This window comes from Spermophilus citellus (genome assembly GCF_964194105.1).
Source record: "Spermophilus citellus genome assembly, chromosome: 4".
Lineage (NCBI taxonomy): Eukaryota > Metazoa > Chordata > Mammalia > Rodentia > Sciuridae > Spermophilus > Spermophilus citellus.
The window spans coordinates 106,166,667-106,191,340 of record NC_138185.1 but is presented as its reverse complement, the minus strand read 5'-3'; the positions used below and the strand labels follow the sequence as shown (position 1 = coordinate 106,191,340).

The window sequence follows — 24,674 nt, the reverse complement described above, 5'->3', positions numbered from 1 at the left end:
AGACCTAGGCTCCACCCGGATATTTGGGACAAAGTCCCAAAAGAGTCCGGACCTCCTAAACGCTGACCCCCAGGACCCCTGAAGACACCCTCTGGGAGTAGGTACAACCCGGGTCATCCCCCTCTCTTCTCTCCCTTCTGCCCTTGTAGGGTTGATGGGGTGTCTCCACAAACTCCAGGCTTAGGGTGGGGACAGAAGCCCACTATTCCAACAGGCCACCTTGACCGAGGCCTCCTTAGGACTCCCTTCCAGGAGGTTGCGCAGGGCTCTGATCACAGATCCTGCCACCTTGACCTTCTCTGTCTGTAAAGGAGAGATGTCTGCGCTTCCCCACAGGACGGGAGAATGCTCAATCTCATGGTATTATTTGTCTCAAAGAAACTTTGCCTGGTGGGTGAGGACCACCCATTTCCCCATAAAGGGGGAGGAAACTGGCTCAGGAGATGGTCTTACAAAGCCTCAGGTGGAGAGTAGGTCCCTGGCCATTTGGACCCAGGAACTCAGGCCACCCCACCTAAAAATCCTGGTGTTTTAATTTGCCGGGACTGCCTCCTGGAAATCTGGCCCTGGATTTAGCTCCTACCTAACAGTTTCAGGCTGGGGCCTTTCTCCTGGCTCCCTCCCAGGCAAAAACTTTCTGTCTAGTCCCAAGCAGGAGTTGGAGAAAGGGCGATCTTGGAGTTCACAGTGCTAGAGGCTTTAGCCTGTTTTCTGCCTAGACCCAGTGTTGGGGTTGCCTGTCATTGGTTTCTTATCCAGTCAAGGGATGGAAGAGCACCTCCAGAATGCTTTCCCTCCCTTCCCTGACCCCAATCCCTGAATCCCACCTACCTACTCCACACCCAACCCCACCCAACCTCCACCCTCTTCCCAGCCCCTTGACCTGTGAGTATAGCACTTCATAGTTTGCAACAAAATTGAGCCCCATTTTGCAGATGAAGACATTGGGGTCAGGAGAGATTAAAGGACTTGAGCAAATCTACATAACTCCTAATAGGTGGAGCAGGGTCTTTGAACCCAAATCCAGTGCTCTCACTGCCATCGCATGGTGTGAGGGTGCTGGTTCCCGCGGTGGTTATGAGTAGTGGTCTTGGATGCAGACAGACCTGGGTTCAAATCCCAGATCTTCTACTTGGTTGTCCAACCTTGAGCTTGTTCCTTTATCTCTGTGTCTCCGTTTCTTCATTTATAAAATTGGGTTTATGATGAATTGAATGCTTTATTGTATCTCAAGCGCCTAGCCCAGTAGTAGGCTGATATACAGTAGGTACTCAAGTAGTGCTTGTCTTTTCTCCTAAATATGCCTATGTTTCTTTCTTTTTTGAAAAGAGAGAAACTCTTTTTACTGGGATTGAACCAAGGATACTCTACCACTGAGCTACACACCCATCCTTTTTAAAAATTTTTTATTTGAGACAAGGTGTCACTAAGTTGCTGAAGGTCTTACTAAATTGCTGAGATCAGCCTTGAGCTTGAGATCTTCCTGCTTCGGTTTCCTAAATTACAGGCGTATGACACTGTGCTAAACTCATCCCTGTGTTTCAAATTAAATACAGCTTCATTCATATTACCTCCCTTGATGGAACATTAGCTGCGAACCTTGAATTTTCCACTTCAGAGGCAGCTGCATATAGTAGGTGTTCAATAAACGCCTGCTGGGGGTATACTCAGAAGCCAATTGTTGCTATTCTCTAGGGATGTTTGCAAACCTAAGAACTCTCATCTGGGCATCCTAGTAGTCCTGGCATGTGGGCTATGCCCAGCTGGCTTCAATGACAATAAGCCCATTGCTTCTACAACTTCTCTCTTATTTTTCCTTTTCCTGAGTCAGCAAGGTACCCGGTCCTTATTAGGGACTAATTATTGGTCAAGCATGGGTCCAGGGCTTGTGGGGTGGGGGCTGCTCAGAAGACTAGAGGAAAAGGGCTTCCTTTTTAGGAATGAAAAAAAGAGAAGGTTTTTGCTTCTTTCTGATTCTAAAACTTAAGCAGAGATGTCCACCTGCTCCATGTCCCCATCTTCTCCCATCTTCCTTGATCCCTATCCACAGATACAACCCACTGTACCAGGAGTCGTTTGTAAGTTTGTGTTGCTTCCAGATAGGGAACTGCTGCCCACAGCTGAGATTTGAGTAGGGATTAGCTCAGCGCCTCCTCCTGCCTTGTTGCTAGCTAGGCAGAGAAACACAGGCCTGGAAAAATAAGGCAGCCAGCACCTAGCAATAACCACGCTCTCACATTTCTCCTGGGGCTTCCCCGTTCATAAAACATCACCTGGGCTTTGGATGCTTGAGGGAGTGTGTGTGTGTGTTGAAGGGCAGAGTCCATGATTACAAATAAGGAAACCAAGGTGCTCAGATGGAAAGCCATGCAGGGGCTCTGGTGCACTTGGGCTTGTCCTTTGGTCAGCCTGTAGCCTGGGTCTTGAACCCAGGGCTGATTAGGAGTAATGCCATTCCAGGCAGACTGGTGGAAAGTTGAGCCCCCATACCATTTTGGAACTGATCTCTGAATGTCTTCTGCTGGCTCAGAATAAGGCTGTTGGATGGGGGTAGCCACAGCTCCTTGCTGTCCCCTCCCTAGCCTCCTTGGCAAACCTGAATTGAGCAGAGCTAACCTGGCCTCCCTTGCATGCTTGGGCCTAGTTCATGTCTCCCCTCCGCCTGCCAACCTTGGTTTTCCATGACTGCCCTAGGCTTGGGTTGGCCAGGCATCCCGGCAACGCTCCTTTCCTCCAGGAAGCCCTCCTTCTCACACACTGACCTTTCTCCAAAGACTCCCTGCAGCACTGATCTCCATAGTTCTCCTGGTTCTCTCTGGGGCCTGCCTGGCTGGGTCAAGAGGTGCAAGTCATTTCTTCAACACCCCCTAGGCTGTCCCCTTCCCAGCCTAGTACAGGTCAGGGCACATGGCAGGTGGCGAGGAAAGGAGACTTAGGACACATGGAAGACGCCTATAATCCCAGTGGCTTTGGAGGTTGAGGCAGGAAGATCACGTGTTCAAAGCCAGCCTCAGCAACTTAGCAAGGCCCTAAGCAACTCAGTGAGACCCTGTCTCTAAATAAAATATAGAAAAGGGCTGGGGATGTGGCTCAGTGGTTAAGCATCCTTGGGTTCAATCCCCTATACAAAAAAAAAAAAAGCACTAGAAGAAACTCACCCAGAGTGAAAGAGGATTCAGAATCCTCCAAAGCTACGATGACCTGGGGTGGACACTGCCTCAGTTTCTCTGAGTGTCCTGGGAGGACAAGACACCAGAGGGCCCAGCCACATCCATTCCCTGCCAGCACTGAGCCGTGCATGCTGGCCAGGTGCTTCTGGCCTCTTAGCCCAGTGCTTCTTGGACTAAGTGTACCCGCTCTGGCAATGGCTGTGACTTGGCCCTGCCCTCAGCCAGGGTGTTTTGCTCTTTGACTTCCTGGGCCCCACCCGAGGAGCCTATGGCCAAATCCCGCTTGCTGGTAAATGGCATGTGCTTGTGCCCTAGATGGGGTGGTGCTTGAACAGGGGTTGCTCCAGCTACCCAGGCCCTGTCCTCAGGGAATTGGCCCTCTGCCATGAAGTGCACAGAACCTAGGCCACCACTGTGTGAGGGGACACAGGCTTTAGGTGCGGCTCCTGGCCCTGAGGTCTCGCCATCAGGAGCTCCACCACAGTGGGTCCAGGTTTGGGCCTCCTGCCAAGGGCCTCTGCTAGAAGTGGTCTTGCTCCTGCTACTGCCTGAGGCATTGGAGGGGCTCCTCCAAGTGCAGGCAGCCAGCTGAGGCGGGCGGAGCTGCTGTCCCAACAATTACACAATTCAGAAGCTGAGAAATTATCTTTGCCGCCTTAGGGAGCAGGCGGAATACAGGAGGCCAATGGAGAGCTTGGCCCTGGCTGGGGCAGGATCTGAGCCACGCCCAAGCGTCCTGGGAAGCGGGGGGCTGGGGGCAGGAGCAGAGGACCCCCTCGCAGCCTGTGTTCTCCAGGAGCAGACACCCCGCTGCCATACCACATCCACAAAGGCTTGTGGCTTCAGTGGCTGTGACCAGCTGGCCACAGCTGACTCCCCCTGGGGTTGTGCTATTTCTAAATATTAGTTCAGGCTGTTAACCCTTGCTGTGCTGCCCTGGGGGACAACCAGTGCCTGTAGATTTAGACTCTGTGGGAGGGCTGAATAGGCCCCATCTGGATGGAAAATTTGTGAATGGCCTTGCTTAGGGTCTGGTATGGGGCAGGCACCTCGGGGGACTGGGATGGGGCCCCCAAAGGAGAATGAGAAGTACCTGCTTGGGACTGGGACCGAGGCTTGCCGTGGGTGGTAGACATTGTGGGTCTGAGCTGGCGGCCGGGCAGGGCAGTGGAAAGAATGTGGGGTGAGGAGCCAGAGCTGGGCCCTGCCAAGCGTTTTCTGTGTGGCCTCAGACAAGTCACTTATTTGTGCCTTTTTCTTCATCTGTGAAGTATAGAGCCACTATGGTGTTTGGATGATGACCTCCAACAAGGGGCTTTATTGATGGTGAAGGTAGTGCCTGGTGGTTATGACCACGGCAATAGTTTAGGCCAGGGTCCTGCTCTGCATGACTTTCAGGAATCCCTTGGAGGAGAGTGAGGCTCACAACCAAGAGACACCAAGAGCAAGCTGATGGGTATGCCTGTAGCCCATCTGGAGATTTCATGGTACCAGCCAACACAAGAATATGTAGCTTGGGCACACTTGTAATCCTAGCAACTCAGGAGGCTGAGGCAGGAGGATCAAAAGTTTGAGGCTAGCCTCAGCAACTTAGTGTGATCCTAAGCAAATTAGAAGGAACCTGTCTCAAATAAACAATAAAAAGAACTGGGATGTAGTTCAGTGGAAGAGCACCCCGGGGTTCATTCCCCAGTGCCACAAAAAACAAACAACAGATCTATAGATAGATAGCTATAGATGTATTGCTTGGATTTCAGCTCCTCCTGGCCCTGTTGATCATTTGTTCTTGTACAGTGAAAAACCTCGAGATAGCCAGTCTCCAAGATGGCCCTCAGTACTCCTTGTTGGCTGGCATTTGTGTCCTTGAATAGTCCTCTCCCTTGTTAAATAGGGCATTGCAGAATTGATGCTGTGATTTCCAGGGTGAGCTCATGAAAGCAGACATAGTGGCTTCTGCTTTGCTCACTTTTTTAAAAAACATTTTTTTAGTTGTAGGTGGACACAATACCTTTATTTTATTTATATGCGGTGCTGAGGATCAAACCCAGTGCCTCACACATGCTAGGCAAGCACTCTACCTCTGAGCTACAGCCTCAGCCCTTTGCTCCCTTTTGATTGCTTGTTCTGGGGCAGCCAGCAGCCTGTGGAGGCCCCATGGGGAGGAGCTGAGGTGTCTTGCCCACAGCTGGCTCAACTTTCATGGGACTGAGGCACCTTGGACTTGATCTTCCAGTCCCCAACCCATATGACTGCAGGCCTACAGACATCTTGGGAGACCAGGAGCTAGAACCACTCCACATAGCACAGACCCTTCCAAACTCCTGACCCATAGGCACTGGGTGTGACAGAAGGAGATTTCTGTTTTAAGCTGTTAGCTTTTGGGGGTGAGTTGTTACACAGCAATAAATAACCAATACAAATCTGCACAACTGTGGATGGCAGTCCAGAGAGCCAGACCCAGCATGTGCCTGAGACTGGGAAGTGAGGCTTGGCTCCTATGGGGAGAGTGGTGTTTCCCGGACCAATCAGTGGACCAGCTGATCAACTTACTCAACAGATGTTTCTTTTCTTCTCCTCCTTATTTTTTTTTTTTTTGATACTGGAGATTGAACTCAGAGGCACTTCACCACCCAGCTACATCCCCCCCAGTGCCCCCTTTTTTTTTGAGACAGACTAAATTGCCAAGACTGTGCTTGAACTTGAAATCTTCCTGTCTCCTGAGTCACTGGGATTACAGGAGTGTATCACCACACGTGGATCTTTTCTTCTTTTTTTTTTGCAGTACTGGGGGTGGGACGTAGGGCCTCATGCATGCTGGGCAAGCTCTACCCCTGAGCCACATCCCCAGATAGTTGTCTTATTTTTTGAGTTTCTATTAATCTGGCATAACTTTTCAGTGTCCCTTTGTTTTTGGTGACACTGCCATGTTTGGCGAGGACAGGTCAGTTATTTTGTAGAGAGAATCTTGATCTGAGTTTTTTTTCTCATTATTAGATTTAGATCACGCATCCTTGAGGGGGACACCCTGACAGTGATGCTGTGTCCCACTCAGAGCCTCCCACCAGGAGGCACCCACACCGCCCGCGCCCTTGTTGGGACGTTCACTTGTAGCACTGGGTTGAGACGGTGCCCACCAGGCCCTGCCCCTGTGAATTTATTGTTTTTCCCTTTGCAATTAATGAGCATTTGCCAATGTTGAAAGGTCAGGCTGAGGAAGAAGAGCCAGAAGAGAGCCTGTGAAGGGACAGCCCAACCAGAGAAGAAAAACCAGGAGAACATTCTGGGTAAGGGAGGGAGTGGTCAGTCATTTTGATCCAACTCTGCCAAGAGACCAGTCCAGAAGAGGATGAAAAGTGGCCATTGGGCGCAGCTGCCACATGCAGGTCAGTGGGCATCTAGTCAGGCCTGATTTGGGTGGAGCCACGGGCCTGGAGTCAACTCCTGGTGAGTCAAGGGTGAAAAGAGGCGAAAATAGAAACCAGGAGGGACAAATGCCCCTTTTGGGAAATTCATGGACTGGGGAGAGGAGGTGGGATAGGTGGTGATGAAGAGCTGCATGGGGACAGGGAGATGATTTTTAATAGGTGGAGGGGACTTGGGATATCAGAGTGTGATAAGAAGACACCAGATGAACCAGGCATGGTGGTGCACACCTATAATCCCAGGGCGTAGGAGGCTGAGACAGGAGGACTGTGAGTTCAAAGCCAGCCTCAGCAACTAAATGAGTCCCTAAAGCAACTCAGTGAGACCCTGACTCTAAATAAAATACAAAATGGGCCGGGGATGTGACTCAGTGGTTGAACGCCCTGAGTTCAGTCCCTGGTACCAAAAAAAAAAAAAAAAAAAAGACACCAGACTAGAGGTGGAAGTCCTAGGCGATGGGCAGGGCCCCAGGTGGGAAGTGGAAGCAGATAACAGCAGATGCCGTTGGTCTGAGTGTGACGGGGAGGGTTCCAGCCAGAGTCCAGTCTGACGGCCTCTGTTTTCTCTGCTGAGGAATGGATGAGCGGGGTCTGCAGGGACGGCTGGGCACACGGAGGGGAATGTGCCAAGCTGTAGATGATCCCTGGGGACGGGGAGAGAGCCAACTGACCAGAGGAGTAGGTGGGCAGTCAGCCAGGAGGGCAAGTCCAGATTTGAATGCTCGAAGGCAGGAGGGTCCTGGAGGACGAGGAGGAAGTGCAGGCTCAGTGGCGGGGTCTCTGGGATGGCAGGCCACTTGTGCAGCAGGGCGCTAGAGCAAGAGGAGTGGAGGGCAGGGGCTGGGATATCAGGGGAGGTGGACAGTCAGCACCTGGGGGGAGGGAGCCCAGGGTTGCTGATGGGCACGGGGCTGAGAGGGAGCCGGCAGAGGTGTTTAGACACAGGGCGGTCTAGGAACTGGGAGGCAGGGGATTGACCGGGGATGGCTCCCAGGGAGGCCTACATCACCAGGGTCATGGCAGGAGTTGGTTGGGGTGGAGTTGTGTTGGACACCAGCCGGGACTTCCAACTTCATAAAAGAAGGACAGATGACAGCACGGAATTGAAGAGGGGCACTCCAGGACACTAGGACCCTAAGAAATGGCACATGTGACAAGGAGGGGGCACCATCTGGTCCCAGGGAGGGAAATGACCCCCTTTGTCACAGACTCTAAGAAATGGTGAGTGTGAGGAACAGAACAGCGAGTTCTGGAGAAAGCTGAGGGCCATCTCAGGGTGAGCTAGTTCCCCATCAAAGATGGAGCGAAGGGACTGTTTGGAGCAGGAGCGAGACTTGGACCTTCTGGGGATTGGCGGGGGGTTCAGTTTCCCCATGAGAGCTGTGCACAAGGACAGGCCACAGGAGCAGGGCAGGAGGGTGGGGCAGGTACTTGGAATACAAGGAGTCTCCCAGGGTCTCTAGGACTTGGAGAGCCCCACCAGGAAGGTGGGGTCACAGCCCCAGATCTGGCCCCTAGCAGCACGGGGCGGGGGTGTCAGGGCTCACGGGATGGAGGTGAGGAGGGAGCACCTGAGGTTTGGTTGCCTCATGGGAGTGCTCTGCTGCTGCTGGGTGGGGCTCTGCCCTCTGTTCTGGTCCCTAAGTGGCTTGAGGCATGCCCAGATCGCTGCTGGGCCAGGCCCTCCTCACGCCTGCTGGCTGCACCGAGCCCTGAGTGGGCCTTGCCCTGAGACCAGACACTGTGCTGCCGATCCCATTTGTGCTACTGAGGCAGTGGACGACTTTGGGCAAATCCTTGACCATTTCCAGCCTTGGTTTCCTTATCTCTATAGTGGGGTGGCCACCGAGACCCCCTTAGAGCCGGCCGCCCTCTGGTTCCTACAGTGGAAACCTCTTGCCTGGTTCCCATCAAACTCACTCTGAGTCATGGCTTGGTGGGTGCGCCCAGGCCCCCCCGACCCCCGGCCTCCTGGGTTCCTAGGGGTAAAGAGGTCTCTCCAGGGTTTTCTCAGCCCTGGGGCTCATCCATGGATTATATGGGGCTGAAAATCTTCCCTACCCCTCCATGATTCCTGCCACACTGTCCCCTAGGGGTGCTCTTGGTCATAGCACAGAAGTGGCTTTTTATAGCCTTATCCTCCTTTATTTGCCTCCCAATCCGTGTCTGAAATGCCACCAGCAGGCAGATATTCTTTGAGCTGACATGGATCTTTAAATACCATGCCCTGGGAAAGAAGTCTGGGTGGGGGCCGTCAGACAGTCACACCTTAGTGCAAAGCAGTTGGCCTAATCCTCTGCCAAGGGGAAAAGAGACTCTGACAGAGGGAGGTGTCCAAAGCCAGAGAGACAGGTGACAGGGGCAATGGGTAGAGGGCCCCAGGGCTGTGTGTGGTGAATCCCTTCATCTATGACCAATCCCACTCTCCTTTTCCACTCCTGTCCCCAACCTTTAGGCACCCTCACTGATAGTGAGGAGCTGGCTTGGGTATGACATCACCCCTCCCTTACCCTCCCCAGACCCCAGGTCCTGGGACCCCTGAGCATGTCACCCAGTGGCGGGTGGGAAGCAGCAGCTGAGGTCTCAGGGTTCCACTACTGAGCACGAAGCCTAGAATCTCTTTGCCGCAGTTCAGGCGCCACGGCAACTGGAGGAAATAAACACACTGGGTTTCACAGTCCAAGTTCTGCGGTGATGTCATCCCCAGCTCCAGCCTTCTGGGCCCTGTGGCTGGCTGCACCCCAGACAGCCTCTGCTCGCTCAAGCCAGAGGACTGTCTTCCTGCTCGGCCCCCACATGGTCTCTGAGGAGGAGTGGGGAGAGTGGTCAGGGGGGCTGGGGGCAGGGCCCCCCAGCTCCTTGCCTGAGACTCAGATTCGGCTGTAGCTACGGTCGGCCCCTCCCTGGCCTTATCCATGATGCGGCCTAAGGAGGCCCCGAACTACGTGTTCTATGCACAGCACCCAGAGAAGAAGGTGCAGGTGCCCTCATGGCAGGAGGTGAAGCAGACCCCTATCATCATGGCCATGATCAAAGGTGAGAAAGGCCCCAACCCCGGGCTTGGGATCACTCCGTGAGGGAGTCCCAGCCAGCCCAGTCCTGCCTCCTGCCAAGCACATCTCTCAACCAGATTCACCTCAAAAAAGCCTTAGAGTGGTGAATCAGGAGTCTTTAGCCTAATCTTGCTTTCTCTTCTTTCCAGTGCTAGGAATTGAACCCAGGGCACACTAGGTAAGCACCCTATCACTGAGCTACACACCAGGCCTAGCTTCAGCTCTTCCATTTCCTTTCAATCTTATTTTCAATGGGAACCAGACAAATTAATTCTTACTATATTGTTAATGACTGCTTATTCCCCTAAGTAGGAAGTGGGTTAAAGTCGTGATGACATACTTAGGTTCTGCTAGCTGAATGTCTCAGAATTATCACATTACTGTCTTGTGTGACTTGGGCAGATTTTTTTTTCCTGTTTTCATATTTTACTTTGAAGTTTCCACTTCTCTTTTTTTTCCTTCCACACATGGGATTTGTTGTTATGTATTCATACATGAACACAATTTAACAATATAATTTGACCAATATACTCCCTAGCACTCCCCCCTCCCCACTGTCTCCCATCCCCTCGTCTCTTTCCTTCACAAGATTCCTTCACCCTTTGATTTTCACAAGATTCCTGCCGCCTGTCACCTTTCTTTTCCTTTTTCCTCTTTTTTTTGGTGGGGGGGTGTGGGAGAGGGAGGGTAACAGGGACTGAACTCAGAGACACTGGACCACTGAGCCACATCCCCAGCCATTTTTTGTATTTTATTTAGAGACAAGGTCTCACTGATTTGCTTAATGCCTCACTTTTGCTGGGGCTGACTTTGACCTCGCTATCCTCCTGCCTCAGCCTCCTGAGCCACTGGGATTACAGGCTTGTTCCACTGCGCCCAGCTCCTTTTTCCGCTCCATCTTCCACATACAAGAGAAAACATGACCCTTGACTTTTGGAGTTTGACTCATTTCACTTAATGTAAAGTTCTCTAGTTCCATATATTTTCCTGTAAATAACATAATTTCACTTCTCTTTATGGATGAATAAAACTTCATTGTATATTTGTACCACGTTTTCTTTATCCATTCACCCATTGATGGACACCTAGGCTGGTTCCATAGTTTGGTTATTGTGAATTGTGCTGCTATAAACATGGGTATGCAGGTACCACTGTGGTACAATGCCTAATCCTCTAGGATAAATACCAAGGAGTGGTAGAGCTGAGTTATATGGTAGTCCCATGCTTAGTCTTTTGAGGACTCTCCATGCTGATTTCCATAGAGGTTGTACAGATTTATAATCCCCATCAACAGTGTAAAGTGTTCCTTTTCCTCTACATCCTCTCTAGCATTTATTATTATTTGTATTCTTGACAACTGCCATCTGACTGGTATGAGATGAAAAGATCTCAGTGTAGTTTTGCATTTCCCTAATTGCTAGAGATGTTGAACATTGTTTCGTATAATTTTTGGCCATTTGTACTTCTTTTTTAGAAATATTTTTTAGTTGTAGATGTATGTAATAAAATAATATTTTACTTATTTACTTTTATGTGGTGCTGAGGATTGAACCCAGTGCCTCACACATGCTAGGCAAGCGCTCTACCACTGAGCCCCAGCCCCAGCCCTGTACTTCTTTTTTGAGGAGTGGTAGACTGATATTTCTAAGCCTCAATATTTTCATCTGTAAGATGGGAAAACAAGAGCATCTCCTTTGCAGGGTCATCTGGGATGCTTCATTGAAATAAATTATCAAGTGCTTAGCATGGTGCTAGGCTTAGAGAAAGTTCTCAATTAATTAATTTTAACTGTTACCATTCACCAGTCTTACTCTGCATTGTCTGCCCAAGGGAAACTGCATTTTATCTAGGAATACTGTCTCTTTCCTAAGGAAGCAGCTGGAGGGCAGAGGATTTGTGGTAGTAGGCTATCCGCAAGAGCCAAGACCTCCTGTGTTCTCATGAGTCACTGTATTTGGGGCTTCCTCTGTCTCGGATCAGTGGACTCAGGCTAAAGGCTGCCTTTTCTGTCCTTACAGGTCCAGGGCCTGCCAAGTACCTCCGGCCATCCTGCACAGGCTACGTAGACCACGACACCTCCATGTTCCAGGAGCCCGCGTTTACCCTGCACAGGCGGCATTCAGAGAAGCGTGAGCAGCCATCACCCTGTCATGCTTATGGGTGTGGTCACTGTTGGAGTCTGTGGGTGCAGTGAGAGGCATGGAGCCACCCTCTGTAGCCACAGGCCACAGGGAGCTGAGGCCGCCCTGAGTGGGGCAGAAGGAAGCGCAGGGATTCCTGCATGACCCAGCCCCTCTGAAGGCTGTGCTGCAGCCAGCTTCCAGCCACATGGCCCCGGGGACCTGTGGCGGATGTTAGCACCGTTGGCTGGTAGAGCAGGGCTTCTTTTCCACCTCACCTTTGGCTGGGACCCCTAGGCTTCGGTCATCATGTTCTGCTGGATTTGCTTGGCACCGTGGCTGGCAGGAGTGGGGGCAGTGGAGATGTGGTGGGAATGGTGGACCCCAGAGCTTCCGAGGTGGCCTAGAACTTCTAGGAAGGGAAGGGAGGGAGCAAACAGTCCTAGAAGACCGGGGCTGCTGGCCAAGGCCAGCGAGAAAAGAGGCTGGACAGGGGTGAGGCCATGTGTATCTGGGGGGTCTGAGATCTAGGGTGTCTGCCAGGCTCCTCCCTGAGGGGAGGCACACCCTTTTTGGCAGGGAACTGCCCTGGCCTGGGCTGGGCCCTTTCTCAACACTAACAATAGCCACAGTGGCTATTATTACGTCTTGGCACCAACCTCTCTACCTAAGCTTGCAGTGCTTGGCCTGTGTGGCCACTATTTTATTTCTTCCTCTGAACTAGGTATTTTGGGGATGGAACACAGGGCCTTGTGCATGCTGGGCAAGTGCTGTACCACTGAGTTACCTCCCCGGCCCAGAAAAAGTCCAGAATAGCAGGTCACGTGCCAAAAGTCCCACTTTATGGATGAGGAACCAAGGGTTCCAAAGACCCAAGAGCCAGAGGAATCTGGAAGGAACCCTTACTTACTCCTTTTGGCTCATGCTGGGGCAGCCACTGGGGCTGACAGGGTCCCTCCTTGGCTGCCCTACAGGGATCACAGATATATGCAGCCCTGGGCCTTGCTACTTCTTGGATCCCAAAATAACCCGGTTTGGAATGTCCAGCTGCCCGCAGGTCCCCATGGAGGAGCGCATCTCCAACCTGCGTAAGCTGTGACTGGAGAGGGCGGGAGGCAGGGAGGGAGGCCAGGAGGGGGGAAGGGTCAGGGGATGGGGGCCCTTCCTTAAGACTTGAGCAGGGTCAAAGTAGCAGCATATTTGGATGCTGGCATCTCCTTGCGATGGCACATCGAGACACCCCTGCGGCACGCTGTTATCGCCATGTCTGTCACAGTGTTCATGCCTAGAAGCCAGGTTATGTGTCATGATGTCATGGGACTCACGAGAAGGCTGCAGTATTGCCACGTTAAGGAGCTCACAGGCTGTAGTGACCTCAGGATGTTTTCCTTGTGTTACCACAGGGACAACGTCAGCGCACTAGCAGCCCAAGGCTGATGGCCCTGGTGGTTTTTATATGATGACACAGTATCACAATCCTGGTGTCAGGATGGCCTAAATGACCATCTTGCTGCTGGGCACGGTGGTGCATACCTACAACCCAGTGGCTCAGGAGGCTGAGGCAGGAGGATTGAGAGTTCAAAGCCAGCCTCAGCAAAAGCGAGGCACTAAGCAACTCAGTGAGACCCTGTCTCTAAATAAAATGCAAAATAGGGCTGAGGATGTGGCTCAGCGGTTGAGTGTCCCTGAGTTCAATCCCTGGAACCCCCTCCCCCACAAGAAAAAAATGACCATCTTGCTGTCCTCTGCCTGCCTGTCACCCCATTCAGGGGTCGGATGTCCCTCTCCTGCTGCTGAGATGGTGCTGAAGCCACAGCTCCCTCTGGACCCATCAGCTGGGTGCCAGGGACTGGGGGCCCCTCCCCTACCTCTCCACTTTGCTCAATTTCAGGCCTGTGCCCCAACCCATCCCCTTGTCACTACAACTTGGAGAAGATCTGTCCCCCTGGGGAACGCAGGGCTCCCCAGTATGCTTTCGGCTACCGGTGTCCATTCAGAGTGTTGGACCCCAACCCAGCCCCCAACCAGTACCAGCTGCCAGTCTCTCTGGGGCCCAACAACCCCATCCAAAGAGCTGCCCCCTGCTATAGTCTGAACTCCTCTAACAAGAACTGGTTCTACAAGGAGGATGTGGCCAGAGGTCCCGGCCCCGCCATGCATGCCCGGCCCGAGCCGTCCATCTACCAGAACCGCAGCCCCATCTACAGCATGGCCAGGCGCTTTGCCTACCCACTGGACCACACCCTTCGGCCTGGCCCTGGCTCCCACAATGTTCAGGAGGTCACTGTGCACAAGCCCCGCATGCCCTCTTTCACCATGGGCGTCAAACACTCCCCCAACCTGTGCCCACTGGTCACCGACATTTGTGACTGAGGTCCCTGCTGGTGCACTCACCCTCCCACACACAGATGTTATTTTTCTACGCCAAATTGAGCAACTTGATCAAGGATGCAAGTAGCAGAGCTAGTGTTGAGCACACGGAAGGCACTAGATAAATATTTTTATTTATTCATTCCTTCGTTTTGCATTCATTCCTCACGGCTGGATTCCTTTGGGCCCTGTTCTGGGAGGGGCTGGGATACTGGGAGAGGGACTGTGCCTGTTGTCAAAGAGGGGTTCCAGGCTGGCTCACGGTGGGGAGCCTCACATCCTCCACAAAGCCCCGGGCAGGAGCCCCAGAGAGCTGAGTTCTGGTCTTGACTCTGCTACTAACTACTGTGTGGCTTTTGCGGTTCCTGCTCTTGCCAGGGCCTCAGGGTCATTCTTTGGATGGGAAGCAGGTAGGCCTGGAAGAGGTTCCCCCAGTTCAGAACTGCAAGACTCTGATCCCTGCCAGTGACTGGAACCCTTTTACTTTGAACCAGGACAGGAGGGGAGGGTGTGAAAAAGCAGGGAGAGGCCATTCTAGCTGGAGAGGGGGAGGACAGGTGTCCTGGGGGAGGGACCCAAGAGGATAAGGTGGGACCAAAAGGGACAGGGAGTTGGGGGTGGTTCAAAGCAGCAGGAGCCTGTGGTGCCAGAGGCTGTGCTAATACTGGGAAAAAGATGGTGGGCAGCGTGGGGGGGCATCAGGCTTCATCATGAGGAAGTTAGCCAGATAAGACACAGTGTTTCCAGAAGATTCTCTGGGCAGTGAGAGAAACCTGGCCACAATAAGCACAGCTAGAGGTTGCGGTCAGCCTGTTGAGTTGTTGGGAGGGGATCTGAGTATCACATGCTGTCTTTGGAGAGTCTCCCTTGCTGTGTCCCCAACCTTAACAGCCTAACCCAGCAGAGGAGCTCTGACCTATCCAGGAGGGGGCGCACTATCTCAGTCTTCAAGTCCAGGCCTGTGCCCACCTGCTTTGGGCAACAAGTGCCCCCACTCTGTTGATCTTTGGGGAGACTGGGATCTCCTGGTCTGGTGTTGGTCTTTCCCTAGCCCTCTTTCTGCTTCCCCACCCCACCCCCTGCCTAAGGAAGGGAAGAGGGAAGATCTCCACTGATCTGGCAGCCTGAGGCCAGTGAGATGCCCCGGGCTGAGGCTGGGAGGGCCCGTGGGAATCTTGGCTGGGGAGAGGAGAGAGTGAGGAGAGCCCCCAGACCCAAAGGCTCAGGCAAACGCATGTTGTCCTAAGGGCTGAGGGACATAGGAACAAAAGGTCACCTCAGAACCAGTGTTTAATGCCTCATCGTTGTCAACTTGAGCAATATCCAGTTTTTTGAAAATATTTTTAGTCATAAATGGATCTTTTATTTTATTTATTGATTTATATGTGGTGCTGAGGATCAAACCCAGGGCCTCATGCATGCCAGGCAAGTGCTCTACCACTGAGCCCCAGCCCCAGCCCAATATCCAGGTGTTAATTGAAAATAAAAATTAAATTGAATAGATCCAAGTTTGGGGAGGAAGAAGCAGAGAATCTCTTTGGAATTTTTTTTTTTTTTCCAACCCAACTTAACTTTTAGGATAGAGATTTCTAGAAAACTCCCCTGGCCTCATCCCTGACTGTGGGCCTGTGAGGTTCCTCCCCTGCCCCACCCTTTGCCCAGGCCCTGGGTTTGGTGTCTGTCCTGTCCTTCCCAGGCCTCTGCACGGCTGGCCTGGGCAGGCTCTAGAGAGAGTGAGCCAGCTCGGGGACCCATCTGTCTTGCAGTAGATTAGAAAGATGTCATTTTGCCGACAATACCATTTATCACGGCGGCTGCAAAAATTAGTGATGCTTGGGCTGAAAGTGTTGGATGGGGGTGGGGCTGGCAGGTGACAGCAGTGGATGCTCCCTGTGTCACCAGATTGGGGGAGCTGCAGGCCAGCCTCTGAACAGGGGTGTTCTGAGGGACAGCACAGCCCAGGCGAAAACCCCTATTGGAAAGATGAGGAAAAACGAGACCCAGAGTCTGGAAATAACTTTGGCCGTGTGCTAGAATCGTGGCCTGTCTCCAACTAGAGGCCTGGCTCTGTGTGTAACCAGGACCAGGGGCCAGTGTATGACCAGAGTCAGGGCACAGTTCAGCTAGATCCTTAACTTATTGGAACTAAACCCTAATTTTTGCCCCCATGGTGCTGTCTGAAACAGACCTTCAGCCTGAACCCTGAGGCCACCAACATGGTTAGGACTGGACACTAGAGCTTGAACAGACCATCAGAGTGGGTTTGTGGTCTCAAGGGAAGACAAGAAGGAGGCTGGAGGGGTCAGGAGGAATATTTGGGGGATTAAGATGTTTATATGAGAGATGACCCTGCTGAGAAGGGGAGGTGGCTTCCAGAGAAGGCGGATTGGCCTCTCTTGTGCCTCAGCCCACAAGAGGACAGGGTCACTCAGCTTGGAATTGGCCTCTCCTCCCCGTGGTGGTGTCCCAGATGAGTGATCTGCAGAAGGCCTTGCTCCCTGCCATCCTGACCCCTTCTGAACAACTTGGTGGGCCCAAGCTTGATCTTGTAGGAAGCGACTGTAGCTGCCATCTGATTCTTGTAGGACTTAAACATGTGCCTTCAGAAAATTAGGCCCCAGAGCATGGCACTTGATCATATAGCTGCATCTTTTCATTCAAAAGACATTGCTGAGCCCCTGCTTAGGCCGGGCTCTGGCTGGGCCCAGGGGTACAGGGAGATGGCCTTCACCTGGAGCCTTGGCCTTCAGGAGTTCAGAGGGTGGTTAGCGGGTAGCTCTCTCCATCTGTGAGCAGACACTGCAGGGTAGGGAGGTGCCAAGCTCCCACCTGCATTTCCTCCTCTCACTAGAGGGCAGGGAGAGGCCTGGTCTTCATGGTGGGCTGGCCCAGCCAAGGGTTGGTGGTGGATTTCTGTTCACGACTAAAAGGCTCAGGGGTCACTCCAGTTGAACTGGGCTATCTGGGCTGTGCAAAATAACCACACAAGAGACACAAATACCTTTTTGTTTGGGGTTGCTGTGACGGCTCCTCTGAACTTAAGGGTCTGGTCCATAGGAAGAGAGAGAGCGAGAGCATGTGCTGACCCCTTATATTGAGGAGAAGGCAAGGGGTCAGGTTTCAGGGGGCTGAGTCTATCTTCATGATGTCCACTGTCAGCAGGTTGACTGACACCTTGGTAGGCCACACCCAAGGGCACAGTAAGAGAAGGGGACACACACAAGGCACTTCCATGGAAGATTCTATCCTAAACAGGGCAAGGGGTTATATTACAAAGGAACTGGTGAGTGTAGCTTCACCCATGGGGCTGTAGCAAGACACACCCATGCACGAGACACGACCCTCAAACCCAAGAAAGGTGGGGAAAGCTCTACTACATTTCTGTGACTGAGCGCCTCAGCACCCAGCCGGGGAGTGTGACTCAGTCACGTGTAAGGTTGATCTCCCACAGGTTGGTTGGTGGTAGAGCTGCCATCACTGGACCCTCCTGGACACTGGCTGGCAGGCTAGTCTATGGGCCTGTTGTTGCTGGAGAGACCTGGAGGCCAACCACTCTGGTTCTCAAGAGCTGGGGAACGGTGGCTCTGGGCAAGGAGCAAGAGACAATCCCGACTGCACACAGGCACTCAGGCTGTGCACAAAGAGGGGAGATTCAAGGAGGGAGACCTTGATGATGCCTATAATCCCAGTGGCTCAGGGGGCTGAGGCAGGAGGATCTCCAAGTTCAAAGCCAGCCTCAGTAACTCAGCGAGGCCCTAAGCAGCTCAGTGAGACCCTGTCTCTAAATAAAATACAAAAAAAAAAAAAAGGGCTGGGGATGGCTCAGAGGTCAAGCACCCCTGGGTTCCATCCCTGGTACCAAACAAACAAAAAAACCCAAACTTAACTTACACCTCATACCAGCCACCCCCAACTACGTGCCTTATAATATACTCACAGGGAAATACACACACCCTCTCTCGAAGCGGGGAGGAGGTGGGGTGTCTGTGCTTATGGAGGTGCTGGAGCAGGACGCCCAGCCCTGCTTTGCCCTCTGCCTACAGCTAATACTGAGAGGTGTCCTCCTGAGGGGCTGCCCAGGGCTGGGGTGCATGTTGGGGGGTTAGGACAGGTGCTCCTGCCCCCGGCCCTCCTGTTCCTCAGTCCTTGCGGTGGGGTGGGGAGCTGGTTGCAGGTGCACCCCCTTGAGTCCTGGGCAGCGCATCTCCTGACTCACTGTGGTGGGGAGTCACCCGCCTTCCCTCGGTGTCTGTGGTCTCTCATCTGGCTCTGCTCCCCACTCAGTCTTCCTTCCTCCCTCTGTCCCCTGTTCTTTCTCACCCTCCTTCTGGGTCCCTGTGTCCCTCTGCCCTGTTTATGCTCTAGAATAAAGATGGACATTTTCAATTATCCCCGGATAACACAGCCATTCCTGGACGCTCTGACCAGAGTGTGTGTGTGTGTGTGTGTGTGTGTGTGTGTGTGCACGCGCGCACGTGGACACTTGTTTGTGAGTGGACCTGGAGGTGGGGGCGGGACTCACCCCCATCCCCGTGCCCTTTGTTTGTGGCTTCTCTTCTGGAGGCTTCATGTCTTCCTGGGAGGTTGGAAGCACGTTTCCCTTCAGGGGAGGAAGGGAGACAAAAGAGAGAAATAAAAAACTGTCATCGCTGTCTTGTAAACACAGTGTGCAGGCAGAGCAGGGCGCAGCAGGAGAGAGGGACTGAGGGAGGCAGGGGCGGTGGGGGGCAGCGAAACATGGGGTGGGAATCAGAGAGCATTGGGTGGTGGTGAGAAGGTGAGTAGGAGCCACTGTCACAAGGCCCAGGAGGGTGGGTGTGGGCATGGGGAGGGCTGCCCCGGAGGGGAGGGAATTCAAGGAGTGTCCGGAGAGTAAGATAGACACATCTGCTCTCCTGGAGTGCAGCATCTACCAGAACAAAGCAGTGCTCTCTGCATTTCGCACTTGCCATACACCAAGCACCGGCACCAGCGAGGACCAGAGGGTGGGTGACCTGCCCCATAACACACAGCCAGAGGGAGGGACCCCAGGTTTTGGCCCAGGTTTGTCTGACTGGAGCTCTCCTTTCACACAGCCTGCTGTGGGCACAGGGGCTGGGAAAGTGGCCTAGGGGCTTGGCTCTGTCACACCAGGTTGTGTGACTTTGTACAAGTCCTCCCTTCTCTGGGCCGTCACTTTCCCCATTTGAAAAGTGGGAAAATGTGAGCTGCTCCTCGGGGCTTCGGGGAGGATCAAATGTCTTAATGTGACAGTCCTTCGGCTCCGGCTTTCTGGAGAGCTGGCTGGAGTCTTGGGGAGGCAAAGACCACCCAGGGCTGGGGGAGGGACTGGCCCGGAAGGCGCCCGCTGTCTCAGCTGCGGGGGGGGGGGGGGGGAGGGGGGAGGAGGCGGAGCTCCGGGTTCAGTCCCTGCTGCCGCCCAGTGGCAAGCACTGGAACTTCAGGAGACGGGTCTGGATGGGCTTCCCAGACCCTCAGCCTGCCAAAGGTCACAGCTGGAAGGGGTCTTCTGGGGATTGTTGTGCGGTCCTCCCTGGCCCTGTCTTGCAAATGGTCAGAGAAAGGAGGGACTTGCCCCCAGGTCATCCAGGGTAGAAGCTTAGGCTTCCCTCTGACCCCATGGCACCCAAGAAGCCCCCAAGTGGCCTTGAAGTAAGAGAGGTGGAGTTCTGCATCCTCAGCTTGAAGTCACCTCCTCCAGGAAGCCCTCTGTGTCTTCTCCAGTAGAAAATGGGCTCATTCCTGCTCTGCAGCCCCACACATGACCTCTCGCTTGCTCCTCTTGCTCCACTTGCTGGAACCATCCCTCCTCCAGCAAGTAGACAGTGGGCCTCGGAATATCAAGAGTGATCAGAGCCATCTTCACCACTTGGGGGTGGTGCTGCATGTGCCAGGCCCAGCTCCGTCCTGGGACTTTACCTACCTATCTCACTTGAATCTCATATCAGCCTCAGGAGCTTGAGATTGATTTGAGCCCCATTTTCCTGCAGTGGAAACAGATACAAGCAGGTTGTGACTTTTAGATACAAAGTGGTAAAGCAGAGAGTCCAACTCTGGTCCATCCATTCTCTGAAGAGGAGCGTCATTTGGAGATAAAAACTACCCCCATGGCCATATGACAATCATCTGTGACCAGACACTGAAATTCCTGGTTTGAGGGTCTTGTGGGCCCAGGGCTCAAGCTCGCCACTCTGCTGCCATGTGAATCGCGGGGCAGGCCCATTCCTCTCTGGATCTCAGTTCCTTTCTGTGAAATGGGTGTGTGCTCTGGACTACCTCAGACCCATTCTGGCTCCTGTCTCCACAGGTCTTGGGGCCTGGGCCCTGGGGTGAGTCAGTTTTGAAGGGCAGGTCTGCGGGGCAGAGCTCCGGGCACAGCTTGTGAGTCAATGTGTAGGGCTGGGGGGGATTTGGGGGGGCAGGAGGGCTCCGGATCTGGGACAGGTAGGGGGTGTCACGCTGGCCCATGGGCCTGGGAGCTTTTCCCTCCGCTGCCTACCATAGAGAGGAGTTTTTCTTGGTAGAAAACAGTCTCATCAATCAGCGGCCATGGGGGGCTGACAGGTGGCCACTCCCTGCCGGCCCAGGCTGGAGGCAGACTTGTAAATCCCACTCCAGGCGAGGCAATAAATTCCCGTGATTCACACCGGCCTCTTGGAGGACAGAGACATTTGGGGCTGTGGGACAGGCTGTTCTATCCTGTGTTGAATAGGAGGTACCCTGGAGGGGAAGGAGCTCCGCCTCCTTCCAACAGGAGCCTTCCTGGCGGGTCCCTCCCCCAGCCCTGGGTCTTTGCCTATTCAGGGGACTAGGGTCTCAAATAGCTCCCTCCCTAGGAGATGTGCTGCCCAGACCCCAAGAGGCCTCAGGCCCAGACTGAGCCACCTCTGCCCAGACCCCGGCTACCTGTGCCCTCAGTTGGACCACTCAGTGCTCTGGTTTGAATCACCTGGTCAGGTGGGTGCCTGTGTCCAAGAGGGCGACGCTACCTACCCCTTGGCAACTGCCCCTGCCATTCCACGCCACCTTTCAGCTTGGTGGTTTAAAGACCAGGGGCTGGCCTTGCACAGTGGGGCCCACCTGTAATCCCAGGGGCTCTGGAGGCAGGTTCAAAGCCAGTCTCAGCCAAAGCAAGGCACTAAGTAACTCAGTGAGAGACTGTCTCTAAATGAAATACAAAACGGGGCCTGGGATGTTGCTCAGTGCCCCTGGGTTCAAACCCCAGTACCCCCGCCGTGCCAAAAAAAATGATCAGGGGCCACCAGGTTTGTGTATTTCTCATTCTCGGGGCCTACAGTCCTGAATTCACTGTGCCTAAAGCAGAGAAGGGCCTCGGAGACCCTCCGGCCAATGGCTGCAATCACTTCTTAGGTCTTTGGTTATACTCAGATGCTCAATAAGTTCTTATTTACTTAACATTTTTCTTTAACTGTCTTACTTTTAAAATTTAAATGTGTGTTTAGTCTTAAGCAATATTTGTAAAATCAAGGTCTGATATGCTAATTAAAATTAAACACACACACACATACACACACACACACGAAGTATGTACGGTCAGCCCTCCCCATTTTGGTGGATTCTGCATCTACAGATTCAACCAACCACAGATGGAAAATATATATATATATTTAAAATGCATCAGTACTGAACATAGACATTTTTCTTGTCATTATTCCCTAAACAATACAATACCACTGTTTACCTAGCATTTACATTGCATTAGATATTATAAATGATCTGGAGAGAATTTAAAATTTACAGAAAAGGTACATTGGTTGTGTGCAAATTTTGTGTAACAAGATGTGAACATCTGTGGATTTTGGTATCCACAGGGGGTCCTGGAATCAATCTTCCAAAAATATCGAGGGGCAACCACACATGAAATATATACATGAAAATAAATGCCTAGTTAAATAGCAGATGCTCACCCCGTGTGTTATCTGAAACTTCAGTGTCTCACCCATGATACACACTGGCTTTAAGAATGGCTCTGGTCTTCCCCCATTCTACAGACAAGGAAACCAAGGCTCAGAGAGCTGTAGGGACTTGCCTGAGGTCACACAGTGCTAGGATTATCAGTCAGTCCACCTGACTGCTGGTCCAGTGCTTCTTTTACAGAAGCATGCTCCTTGTTTGCTTAGAGTGTGTGAGGCTTCCTTCCCCCATTTGGATTCAGAGAGGCCTTTGGGAGACTCTGTCCTAATGCTGAGGAATACCCTGGCAGCAGGTTGACAGGCAGGTATGCCAGCCTCCTGTGTCTCCCTGTGCCCTTGATGTACCTGCCCTTTTTTTTGTGGTGCCCAGAGCTTCTGTACCACCTCAGGATTTGGGGAAAGTGGAGCCATGGGGCCTCTGGGGAGGGGAGAGCAGGGCTCTGCAGCAGTCTTCCCAGGGGAGCTACGCACTGAGGCAATAATTAGAGGCACCAGCTTTCAGGCAGGCAAAGAAGGTGGCCTCATTAGCGAGTGCCTTCCCTGCACCGCTCCTCCTGCCACCACCGCCACCACCACCCCGGAGATGAGGCATGGTGCCTTTCTCATTGGGGACAAAGGTGCCAACTCTAGGGAGCCAGGAAGGAGATGTGTATGCAGGGCAGCCAGGGCTGTGTGGACACTGCACACACAGCATGTGCCACCCAGACACAGGCACGGAGACACACGTCACACATGCTATGTTGGAGATGTGTATGCACAAAAGCACGCGTGTAAAACACAGAGGTGGACGCAGGAATACACGCATCCGCAGACACACTGCTCAGGCACAGAGATTCTTATGGAGATGTGTACACGCAGAAGCAGACTCATGTGAAGACCTACAGAGCACTGAGATCCACGTGGGAGGTAGACACATGTGCACACCAAGACACACATGTGTGTGCATCACACAGCCACCCAGACCTGCCTCCAGGCTCAGGAGCACGTGGACTGCACACAGCGTGTGCACACCAGACCTGCAGAACCATGCAGAAGCCCAGGGCGTGCCTCAGGGCACTGATGTACACCTTAGTGTCAGGGACGCCTGCACGCCCACATACGTGCACGTGGAACACGTGTATCATATTTTTGTTGGAATCTAACAAGGCCCAAGAGGCAAGGACTGGTTAGATCCCTGGGGGAAGTGAGGAAACAGAAGACGAGGACACATTTAATTAATTCTTATTCTTGGCAGCAGGAGAAAGGGAGGCGAGGAGGGAGAGGGGAATGGAGGAGAGGAGGGACACAGAGAGAAGGGGCAGTGGAGGTGTGAATGGGAAGTGGGTGGGAGCAGGAAAAAGTTGAGGGACCCTCAGGCTCAGGGCATTGACTGTTCAGAACTGGGCAGGCGCCAGTCCCGACCTGAGGGGCCTGTCAAGGTCAAGGGCTTGGATTGGTTGGAAATCCTGCAGTGCCCTCTGCACAGATCTCACTTGCTGCCCCCGAGAGGAAGTCCGCTCGCCCACCCTGGGCCCATGTCTGCTCTGTGCTTGTTGGCCTGGGGGCCATGGGAGACAGAGAGGGCCCTCCTGGACTATAGGAGACTGCCTCACTCCTGCCCTCGGCTAAGCCCAAATGCAAAGTCAGGGAGCTGGGTCCACAGGACAGAGACTCTGAGAGAGGGAGGGAATGGGAGGTTGGGTAGGGGTGGGACAGATCCAGGAACCAGAGATGAGGGAGACGAAGCAACCCCGAAAAAGGGGTAGAGAAAGAAATGAGACAGAGATTGAATCTGGGAGTCAGGCAGACCCAGAGACACAGCCCCCATGGGTCCATTCCTATGGGCAGACAAGTAGAGGCCCTAAAGAGGACCCAGACTCAGACACAGGAGGAGACAGACTGGGGCAGAATGAAGACAGAGAGGAAGGTCTAGAGACCGAGCGAGATAGCCAGGCCCTGTCGTCGTTTTTTTCTGATCAAGAGGAAGCCGCCCCACCTGGGGACAGCAGGAAAACTCCTGGCTTGGAGAGGGTGCTGTGTGACCCCACCCAGGCCATCCAGCTTCTCTGAGACTGAGCTGCTGGTCCCACCTGAGTGGGCCCCGAGGCTCCAAGGGGAGGCTGGCTGCGCACCTTTTCTTCCCTCCACGCTGCTCTGGGTCAAAGGAGCCTGAGGTGGGGTGGGGATCCCAGCAGGAGCTTGGGAGGCCCAGGTGCAACTCGGAGCCCCTGAGTTGGTAAATGAGGCAGAAGAGGGAAGTCTCTGAGGGCTGCTGTAATGTGCCGCAGCCCCACAGCTCTGAGTGACGGAGCGTTTGCCCTGAATATTGAAAATGCATAAATATCCATTTTCAGGCACCAAGGCGGATATAAATACAGCATAGGGGGGTGCAACTCTCAGTAGTAATTTACCGGTTCTGTTCCCCTTGGTGGCACAGGCACTTACACTTGGCCATCAGGAGGCTTTCTGAGATGGCTTTATGACTGCCACCTGAGTCCCTTCTCCTGGAGAAGTGGCTCCCTGGGGATTGGCTGCCTGGGGAAGGGATGCAGCAGGGCAAGGGGTGGTCATTCCTGGGCCTGCTCTGCCCTAGGCCTTCGGGGCCTCTCTCACTTCCATCTCCTCC

The 24,674-nt window shown here is 53.2% G+C and overlaps 1 protein-coding gene across 2 annotated transcripts; it reads left to right on the top strand.

Moving 5' to 3' along the window:
- The first annotated feature begins 6,483 nt into the window (after positions 1-6,483).
- Positions 6,484-14,243, top strand: CIMAP1C (ciliary microtubule associated protein 1C). 2 transcript variants are annotated; one of them, XM_081290072.1, is made up of 4 exons: positions 6,484-6,553; positions 11,664-11,774; positions 12,740-12,853; positions 13,657-14,243. In XM_081290072.1, the coding sequence occupies exons 1-4, from the start codon at positions 6,517-6,519 to the stop codon at positions 14,136-14,138; spliced, it is 744 nt and encodes a 247-aa protein (XP_081146198.1). In that variant the 5' UTR covers positions 6,484-6,516; the 3' UTR covers positions 14,139-14,243. The 2 variants fall into 2 exon arrangements, with proteins under 2 accessions (XP_081146198.1, XP_081146197.1); XM_081290071.1 differs by lacking the exon at positions 6,484-6,553 and adding an exon at positions 6,774-9,628.
- The last annotated feature ends 10,431 nt before the right edge of the window (positions 14,244-24,674 follow it).